The 11,324-nt window shown below is 35.5% G+C and overlaps 1 protein-coding gene across 1 annotated transcript; it reads right to left on the bottom strand.

Annotated features, from left to right (window-relative positions):
* Positions 1–800: 800 nt before the first annotated feature.
* On the bottom strand, positions 801–11,072 carry LOC129282050 (pituitary homeobox 2-like). Its single transcript, XM_054917986.2, has 3 exons — positions 10,153–11,072; positions 1,336–1,547; positions 801–860 (listed from the first exon to the last, which is right to left on the bottom strand). The coding sequence occupies exons 1-3, from the start codon at positions 10,334–10,336 to the stop codon at positions 801–803; spliced, it is 456 nt and encodes a 151-aa protein (XP_054773961.2). The 5' UTR covers positions 10,337–11,072.
* Positions 11,073–11,324: the final 252 nt, after the last annotated feature.

Below are 11,324 nucleotides of genomic sequence, written 5' to 3'. Positions count from 1 at the left end.
TTTGTCGAGATTTCTAGCTATGTCATGTATGAGTGATGTCCATACTCTCTGGTCACCCTATATACCATAAAAGTAATGATGATGACAATGTTTAAAAATGATAATAATTTAACTACTTGATGTCAGATTAAAAAGTATTCCTATCCAATAAAAAGTGATGGAATTCCATAAATTCGGCAGGTGTGTCTAAAGTATAATGACCCTTTAAGACGAAGTGTGTCCATCCGATGATGGTATGTACTTCTTTCTAGTACTAGAAAAGGAATGATTCTGCCAAGAAAGCATGAGGACAGATGGCTTAAGTCCTTTCGAAGGACCTGGTAAGGAGAACAAATCCTTTGCAAGAGGGCACTTCAGCAAGACGTGCAATTATAGGAACTTCACTACTACCTTTATATCAACTATCGAACATTGATTGTGACTAGCTGCTGAGCCCTGTTACCATAATGGCAATGTTACAAGAGATGTAACTCTTTATGAATCGAACCCGGTAAAAAAAGACATATTTTTAATGCTACTTAATGATGAATAAAGATAACGGCGGACCGATCATGGATGGATATGGACAAATAAAAGATTTCTGACCAATAACAGGGGATTCTGCTCGATACCAGTATAGAGATCACATCCATACACCCATATCCTTTTGATTCCTCATGAAATGAGAATGCTTGAGGAACGCTTGGACAGTGATTGACACTGACTGCGTCAACCCTGTCGGAAATCATTACTGCCCATCACCAGCTCCACGAAGGGATTAACTTATCCACCTGTAATCCCCATTTCGTAGCTTCGATTAATTAGGGATTAAGCCGCAAGGAGACACATCGGAGCTCCCTGGTAGGAGCGTGGTCCATGTGCTGGAACGTGCATGAAGGAGGGAGAGAGAGAGAAAGAAAGGGGGAGGGAGGAAGAGAGGGGGTGGGGGTAAAGTGACCAATTCTTCACCCTCATGGTCATGTTCAAAACTACTACTTGCCTCCCAAGTAAAAAGGCTTGGTGATTGGTCACAGGCATTAACATGATGAAAGCCGGGAAATGAGGCTAACTACATAGTTTCATATAGTTGGAATTGGCAATCAGGATGTACAAATGGGGATAACTCGATCCTATAAGAATCAATATCAAATCAAACATCCAAAAAGAATGGACGAATAATTTATAAATCGGATTAAGAAAAGAAATGAAGTGCAAAAAATAAAGCCAAATGATATATCATTGCTTTTCATTGAGGATATACGCGTATATTTGCTATATCGATAAGGAATGTAAAAAAAAATCGAAATAATGGTTTTAAAAAGGGGGGGAGGGAAGGGTTGGTGAATGAATACCCACCCTAACTCTGGTCTCAGTCAAGTTACACCATGCTGAGATCTCTTCCCTAGTCGAGAGATCAGGGTAACGGTTACGAGAGAAGTTCGCCTCGAGTTCCTGTAGCTGCTGGCTGGTGAAATGTGTCCGTTGTCGACGAGTTCGCTTCTTCTTCCCGTTGTCTTGCTCGTTGTCCGATTCATCGCAGTTGTCGTCATCATGGCTGACCTTCAGTCCTGTTAACGAGTAATGATGTAAAGTTTGTTAGAATCCTGAAATCACATCGCAAAACGTCAAAAAAAAATGAAGAAAATAAGTCGGGTATTATTATTTTTTACCTCTCCCCTTTCGGATAAAGGGGTATCCAACCTTAACCATAATAATGTTGTGTGGGAGAGGGGTAAAAATAAAATAGAATGGTGACGGTTTTAAATAAATCGAACATGCAATGATAAAGTTATGACTGTTTTCGAATTGAGATTTGGCAGCTGGGTACGTGAATTATGCCAAGTGGTTTGGATTTTTTCCCGTAGGACAGTACTTAATTATAAGGGACTTGTGGTTTTCTCCGGCGTACCTTTTCCCCTAAAGCAGTAATCAAAATATAACCAGTAGCATATTGTTCTGTGTCCTCATGAAAGAAAAATATAATTCGAAGAAAAAACTATAAAAAGGTGACATAGTAAATGGAAGATTAGTCCTTGCCTTACATCGCTATTACATCACCAATGCGGCCAATTTGAAGTCTCCATGGGTAAAGTGATTACCAATTTTAACAACTTGTAAAAATCCATAATTTTCTTATTGTTTGTCCGATATTGTCAAACTTTCACTTATCTACTTGTCTTATTTTTCTTTTTTTTCTATAAAACAATTTGTTATTTCGGTTGGATTCCCCTTTAACCATTTTTCAAATTTGAACTGGACAAATAATAATAACAAAATCATCGCATTTTCAAGTATGTATTAAACACGATTTAATTCGATAGTTAAAATTGGAAGGCCCTTTTTAAAGGACAAGTCCACCCCAACAAAAAGTTGATTTGAATAAAAATAGAAAAATCCAACTCGCATAACACTGAATATTTCATCATAATCGGATGAGAAATAAGAAAGTTATGACATTTTTAAGTTTCGCTTGATTTCAGAAAATAATTACATGCACATCCCGGTCCATATGCAAATGAGGGAACTGATGACATCACTCACTCACTATTTCTTTTGTATTTTATTATATGAAATATGAAACATGTGGAATTACCCTTGTTCAACAGTTTATGGCTCGGTCAAGTTGGTCCTTCTTGTCAAATTTGTAAAAATTGAAATATTGTATATAATTCAAACAATATAGTGAGGGACATCATCGATTCTCTCCTTTTCATGTGACTAAATTGTGCATATAACTATTTTTTGAAAAATAAGCGAAACTTTAAATGTCATAACTTTCTTATTTTACATCCGATTTTGATGAAATTTTCAGCATTATGTTTGTCTGATTTTTCTATATTGATTCAAATCAACAGTTTTCCGGGGTGGACTTGACCTTTAAGAATGGTATCAAAGTCAAGAGAGGGCGCTAACTAAGAACAGCTGAATTTGAAAAAAAATGCCTTAAGAAATCAATTAGAGAAATGTATACACAACTGTTACAATACGTTTTAAGATTGGATTAACGCTAGAACGACAGTCCGATATAATTCCGACAGTAGTGAACCATTATTTCTTTAAGCTTTAGACAGGCGCTAGGATCATCATTGTGATAGCAACCTAATTCCAACTGATTATTGTTCTATTTTCTTAAATCATTAATTGCGACATCAAATCGATTTTGATGATTGCTGAAACAAATTGTCTTTATGGTCTGGGTTATTTTTACTCTGAATAATTAAAATGTAAATTGTGTATCAAGGTAGATCCAATGTTTAAAATCCTAACTAGTTTTCTATCAACACGGTCCTAAACGTGTTTTTTTTTTGGGGGGAAGGGGTTTGTTATTCTGTTACGATTTTTTTTTTCATTTTCTTAAGTGCAAATATTTCGTAATGCTGTTGGCAGATTAAACACTTTTTTTTGCAAAATGCACTAATAGAATAGAAAGATTACTGGTCACAATAAAACACGTATGACATATATAGTCAATTCCATTTGACTAAAAGCTTATCCAAACCACTCGACACAAAATTGCATGAAAACAAAGACAAAGTACCAATGAATTTTAATGAAACCATTTTAATGTCGATTTACATCATAATGACTATGATAAGGATTTGTCATAACAATATTTTTTTTTAACAAATACCTGCACTGTGCTTCATATCTATGTGTACGATTGCGTGAAAAATATATATTTTCGGATACTATACACTCTTAAAAATGTTGGGCAACATACTGTCCACATAATAATTGGTTAAAACCTTATTTAATTCTTGGTAGTTTTAAACCAATAATGTGTGCTTTGGGTGAAAAAAAAAACAGTATTGGTTGAAAACTACCCAGAATTTGATATTTTTTTAACCAATTTATTGTTGTGTGGACAGTATGTTGCCTAATATTTTAAGAGTGTAGGTATTCTTGGGCTAGATTGGGGGATCTTGCTAATAATTTCAATCAAAAGTATTTTCAATTTAAAATTTGAAGGCACGGACAAATAATATCTCTTATCTATGTTACCAGGGGCAGTACAGGCGCATTTCGAAAAAAAGAACATGATCAATTTAAATAAATAAAAAATGAGGACCGCTATTTTACTGAGTAAGATACGAATATAATTGCATATGAATTTATTTACAGAAACAATGCAAACAGAGGGGCAACTCCTCAATGTATCAAGTCAATGGGATCCCACTTGTCATTCTAGAGGAAGCTGTTTCAAAACCATTAATATCATCTCAAAAACTCTTTCAAGTCGATCAAGTATCCACTCAAGTGCCCATATCCACTTGTCGCGAGAGAGAGCGTCGAGTGTCTTTTTTATGTACACACTAATGACCGATGTGTTCGGTTTCAGCTCGCACGCTGCTCGTGGAGAGACCATCATGTTACCCATTATCGGCCGTCTGCCTCGGCGTGTTGGTATATCTCTCCTCGCTGAATGGGGTACCGGGGCTGTTGCATTGTCACCCAAATCAACAATCGAACCCAGCGCTATTCAAACGCAAACAGAATGGCGTTTTCTCCTTTTGCTTGACAATCATATCATCTAAGATTACACATCTCTCCAAATGTCATATTGAACCGTATCCAGTATGTAGGTTTATACGTGATCAGGAGTGGTGCAAGGCTAATTTAGAATTTAGATGGGCAGGGGGGGGGGGCACTCATTCATTTTTAACAGGTATCAATTTACAACGCGCTTCGGGCTATGAGGGTATATCATTTTCATGCCAAGATATTTGCATTGGTGTAATAAGTTTAGAAACTGAGCAGTAACCGAATGTTGGTATAGGTCTGTCAGTTTTCTAGAACTGATCACATGATGGTGATTGCTTTCTTCTTTAGAGTGAAATTTTATTTAGTGACAAAAAATTATCGAAAAAAATCCCATGTATTTGATACATTCTTTATAAAAATCCAAAACAAGAACGACAATAACTGTTCGTACTTCATATACTTTATATATTTTATTGATCTCTATCTATCTATCTATCTATCAATATTTTTCTATCTATCTTTCTATCTAGGCCTACCTATCTTTTATCTATCTATTACATCTGTCCATCAATCCATCCACATATCTATGAAAATTGAATTTTGCATGATGTACGAGTGTCCGATAATCAGTGGTAATGGATGTTTCTGCAAGCAATTACGATGTCTATCCAACAAGTATTACTTTTTTTTCTTTTCCTCGTTCAGAGGTACTTTATTCTTCATATTCCTTTCTCATTTTAACAATTTCTTTCGAGGCTCAGTGCGTGTAGAGTTACAAAACAAGTTACAAATAAACATGTTATAGACATCAACAATTTAATCTAAAATGTGATAAAGATGAAATTTCTCTATAGGGTTAAAGCTCTTTGAACATTTGAATTAAATGAACATTGGATTTAAATCGCCATTTTACATAAAAAGTATCTCTTTCTTGAACTCATACCAAATTGAATATATATTAAAAGCTCTTCCTTGCATCTTATACATGACATAAGATTTGTATATTGCATACTGTGCAAATATCATAAACAAGTTAACCAACGTAAACTTGCGATCGTGAATTTTGTATCCAATGAACAACGTCGTTTCGTTAATAGGAATTGCAATTTTAAACATAAATAGCAGAGAATTCTTTATCTTTATCCAACAAGTATTACGAGATATCGCGGTCACTGGATATCTCTTAATCTTTAGACTGTGTTATTAATGTCCCCACTCCCACCAAACCTATCAACATCTTTTTCTTCTTTTGAATTATAATGGCTACTGGACTAGATAATGAACGGCTTATTCCAAATTTAAAAAAATAGTAATATAATAAGATATGAGATATGACGGATCATGATTATTAGCGCGGCAACGGCTATACACTCTTACAATGTTGGGCAACATACTGTCTACACAATTATTTGGTTTAAAAATTATCCAACTCTGGTTAGTTTTCAACCAATACTGTGTAGTTTTCACCCAAAGCACACATTATTGGTTTAAAACTACCCAGAATTGGATAGAATTCTAACCAATTGTTGTGTGGACAGTATGTTGCCCAACATTTTTAAGAGTGTAGTGGAACATTCGATTTAAAAACACATTGTGTGTTTTACAGGTTATTGATCAGAAACCTAATTATTAAAAGCTGAAAAATATATATTTTCTGACATTGATTAGTGTTTGAGAAAACCCGTAAAAACTGTATAACCCAAATTATGATTACATTGTAAGTTCAACTTCATGTATTTTAAATTTTAAATTCAAGCTTTAATTTCTCAAATTATTTATTCTGACACACTTTCAAAGGTATGACATATCGAACGCCAATGCGGCCTTACTCTTCAAAAAAGGAAGGGGGGGGGGGGGGGTCAATCCAGACCTGTTTGTTTAGCCGATGGTCGTCATGTTATTTCTTTGATCTTGATATCATAGAAAAGAAACAAAAATTGTTGTGATTTGAGTATTAATTTAGAACTTTGCAAAAATGTACAGCTATTGCAACCAGTAGAATCTCGTTAAAATGATTTATATTCCATTTTCTTTGATTTAATAAAATTGTGCCAGATAAATGACAATGAGGGATGATGAAGAGAGCTATATGATGGGACCCAAGTGATTAATACCCGGGTTTGGAGGATTAGTGAAACAAATTTTATAGTAGGGATTTTGAAAGGAATAGTGAGTGAACGAAAAAGAGAGGGGAAGAAGAAGAAGAAAAATGAAGACACAATGAGAATGAGAGAGGGAGAGAAACACACACAGAGGGAGAGAAAGAGAGATGTGTAGAGGGGGGGGGGTATTCTGATGCTCTTGGTTTTGTCTGCATGTAATTTATCTTGCTTGATCACAATAATTTTTATAGATAATATAGGACAGATATTATGGTGGAATCGAAGGGAAGGGGGAGAACAAATATATTTTTAAGTGAAAATGAGAGACACAATTAGAGAGAAGGCAAGGGAAAGAGAGTGTAGGCGAGGGGGGTAGAAGGGAGTGAGAGAGGGAGAGAGAGAAGGGGTGGATGGAGAGCTATACAGGGACAGATTGAGATCCTATTTTTAAGCAGACAGAGGGAAATTTCATTTTTATTTAATATTTTGACCTAAATAATCTGGCCTCGCGTTGCCCGGGCAGAAATCCACCGAATCCATACTTCCTTGAAAATGTAAATCCCTAGTTAGAGGCTAAGAGTTCATTTCAACCACTGACGTGGTGTAAGATATGAGTTAACAAATATAATTCAGTTTTATCACATCATTCATTTTCAAAACAAACCATTCGACTTGTGAATGTAATATATCGCAGAAGACAGTATAAGCCTATTAATTATGCAAAAATATTTTCGAGCTCATTTTGATCCCCTCACCATTATCATCATTTATTAGGTTGTCATTATCACCATTATTATCATAAGTATTATCATCATCAACATTGTGAAAATTATCATTATCATTATAAGTGCCATTAATAATTATTACTATAATTATCATTATGATCATGATTATTGTTTGCATAATCAACATTATTAGTAGCATCAATACTACTTTCATCATCATTTACACCGTATGATAATGATAATTATTATATGTTACAATGGTTATTAAAGTTGCGAATGGAAATCAATCGGCTAAGGTAATAATTTCCACTTAAAATGTGATTTATGATTTCCTATCAAAACTTTCTGTTATAATAAACGAACCCAAAAATCTAACACCGATTTAATTACAACCATGTAAGGAAAAAAACATCTGTCCTAAAATAGCTAATCAAAATATTAATTTCATTAGAAAACTTTATTTAAAAAATCACATTTGTGATACACTCCCGGCGACGAGTTGTACTTTTGTGTGAAATGACCCTTCTAGACTCTGATTGGTCAGTTATCATGTCCTTTCAGATCAATCAAGCGGAACGATAATATGTATCTTGCCCCCTTCACATCGTACTTATTGATTATCGATGTCCCACTTACTCTTAGATCATGAATAACGTAATGAGGGGTCTGGACGAAGCCATGTTTGTTCTGCCAATGCCAATACACGGGATGATGAGGTGTGATGGTGTGAGCCATCGATTTACTTCATTAGATATTTAAAAGGTTCTATCAATAATGATACCCGTATAATTCATATCCATGTATACATACAATAGTATTGCTGATGTTCGTTAACATGATTATATCACAATTCAAGACAAGTCATGTCTCAACATACCTACATGTAGGCATAGCATAGGCTGAAATTTGAAATAACATAATTTACATTTTAGTTCTTTTTTTTTTTTTACTCATATTCATTTATCTTGACTTAAAATCTTAGCAAAGCTTCAAAAAATTATATCAAATTGGCGACACATTCAAGCATTTAGGACTATAATCCTTATCAATAAGGGGACTTTCTTTGAATAGTTGCCCCATCCATTCACTTTAATGTCTTCATGTATGTGTGTTTACTCGTTATGCCGAGCCAATGCACCGGTATAGTGTTTTGTCATAAACAGGGTATTGATTAGAAACTACAATTCAAACTTTTTAGAAATCCTAAAATAACTGCGAGACCACTGCATGCTGAGCTTTATACTTCTTTACCCCAGAATTAACAAAAGGGTCACATTTTTAGTATTATCAAATGTTAACCCTATTCTTTATATAGTATCTCTTTATTCATATGTTCTTTCTATGATACACGTTTATAATAGACGGCATGCTGTAACCGTCGAAAAATTTGTGAACTTGATGTGGACTAAATACCGAGAATATATATATATGATAAATATCTTTATTTCTTATGTTGTCCGGCAACCTTTACAAAACGACAAAACCATTAAAATGAACTGAGGGAATTGAAAGTTTTGCGGAATTTTACACACGAAAGGGATTGGAGTTAACCGATTAACATGATTAAGAACAGCTGCATTTATGCTTGAAATTGAAGTTTTTTTACACCGTCACCCCCACTTTGAATTCTAACCACACAGAGACTCCGTTGATTAATGTAAAAAAAAATGTTTTAATTTTACAAGCAAATTGAGCATTTCATCCGGTTGAAACTCTATATGAATGGAGAATATACTAGATTATTTTTTTTATTCCTTTTTGTCAGTGCTCAAAATTAAAAATTAATAAATATAATTATAGATATAGGACCAATGATTAAATATAACAATGGGACAGACTTAATGATATCTTACTTACAATATTAAATTATTATTATTATTATTATCATTATTATTTATTACTTATTCTTTTATTCTCATTAATTTATTTAGTGAAGAAAAACACAACACACGCATATACATATAGTTCCAAAGTCAAAAGCCCACAAAGTAACGAACAAGTTTACAATAATTACTACATAATCAATCAATAAATATCAGTTCTTTTGGGGGGAGGAGGGAGAGTATATAGCTTAACCCTAATGTCATTTTCTTTGATTGACACTAATCAGGAAGCACATGACACAATCTAACATGTGTGCCTTGTAAAGTTGCAAAACTACCAAGATTCTTTTTGATACAACCATAACTGACACCTGTATACATTGTAAAGTGACATAAGGCTTATGACACCTGGCCACATTGCCCGTGAATTTTCCTTTTCACGATAAAAAAAACCCCAACAAACTAAACAAAAATCAAAGGAAGATTTGGATAAAATAGTACGATTGACAGATAGATAGGAAGTGAAGTGACATGCATTCGACGAAAGTCGATAAACTCGTTATGTCCCCAACGTAACACAAATAAACGAGCGCCGGATTATCAGATAGAGATAACTTGCTTCGGTGCAGCGACTTCCCCCTCTTATAACTAACTCTACTTTTCTTCAAATAAAACGACGGTTTTCAGAGGAATATTTGGGAACTTGATGATTAGAAGTTTCCATCTTTTGAAATATATCATCTTTATATATATACAACACAATACATGGAGCGCGTATGCCCGGGTTTTATATATATATTTGAAATTTATCCTATGTTTTGACAGGTTATAATTGCACGAATTTGTCAAGCTCAACATGCACATGATCAAATAACACCCTGATTGTATATAAAGTCTGGGTTCCATGAATGATAAACTAATAGTAATACGTATCATTATTCATACCAATGAAAATATTTTTAGTTATAGTAAACTGAAAAAAATGATGAAGTTGTTGAAGGAGTGGATTTTTAAAAAATAAAATGAAACGTTCAAACTTACCCGACTTTTCTTGATTGTGGTTTATGGTGGGCGAATGTACGTGGTGGGTGCGTGACTGAGGGGCACCATCGAGAGGGCTCTGGCCCGCTACACTCCCGATACCTGCCGAGACGCGTGCCGATTCGCTAGCCACCAAATCTTCTAATGTTGACAACGGCCCGTGACTATGGTGTAACTGGTTCATCGCTGCTGATTAATTTTCAATCGTAATTATAGAAAACAAGAAAATAGTTTCTCGAGGTAGATGGCTCACGAAGATGGTGGGAAGACCGGATGAATATTGGCGAGTTGAGGGATTTTCAAGTTCGCGGAGTTGAGTGAATGAGGAGGGATTTAGAAGCCGAGCCTAACGGCGTGTGTCGGCTAAATCCCGTCAGATAGGATTCCAACCGCCAGCACAAAGTTGACGATTCGAGGAAGATTTCGTCGTTATTTCGCCGTATACGACTGACTGACGAACGACGGCTTGGGTTGAAGGGTGAGGTGACAATCCTGGAGCTCAACCAGCGGATCACCGCAAAGGATCAAACGGGATAGTAACGGGTTAGAAGGCAAGCAGCTACCGGCGGTGGCGAATTACCGGGTAGAATAGAACAAACTAAAAAAATAATAATAATAATCAGTCATAACCAAACGAGTCTATACAAGTGGACTATTACTGAGGACGACATAAGCTTGATCTCGAGGTTCTCAGCTCTTCCAATGTTGTCCCGGAGCGAAGGAAAGAATAACCGAACTAAAGTCAAATCACTTGTTTGCATGTAAGCTTATAGCTTAGCTGATAATAACAGCACCAGCAAGAGATCAAGCTTTGAGAGAGGAAAAAATAACCTGTTAACTGGACATGCCATGGACTATACAAAAAATCTCGTGTCATCCGCTGTCGCCTTTCGCACTCCGCCTAAACCCGTCTCACCCTCTTCGTCGATTGGTAGCAAGGCTCAGACCTGCTCAACCAAAGTACTCATCAATGACGTCACAATGCCATTCGGAGTTAGGCACCCCAACGAATGATTTTGGTGACATGGGTAATAGGTTTGGGGGCAAGCCGAGCCGCTGCCGCGAAAAAGTGAGCGACGATCGGGGTCCCCAGATCAAAAGAAAAAAAAACAGATTAGGAAACGCTGGAGAGGTGCTCATTTTCTGCCGAAAACCATAGACCACTCATTGGA

The sequence above is a fragment of the Lytechinus pictus genome, chromosome 18 (assembly GCF_037042905.1).
Source record: "Lytechinus pictus isolate F3 Inbred chromosome 18, Lp3.0, whole genome shotgun sequence".
Taxonomy (NCBI): domain Eukaryota; kingdom Metazoa; phylum Echinodermata; class Echinoidea; order Temnopleuroida; family Toxopneustidae; genus Lytechinus; species Lytechinus pictus.
Note: the sequence above shows the minus strand (reverse complement) of the source record. Positions and strands in the feature narration are given on the sequence as shown.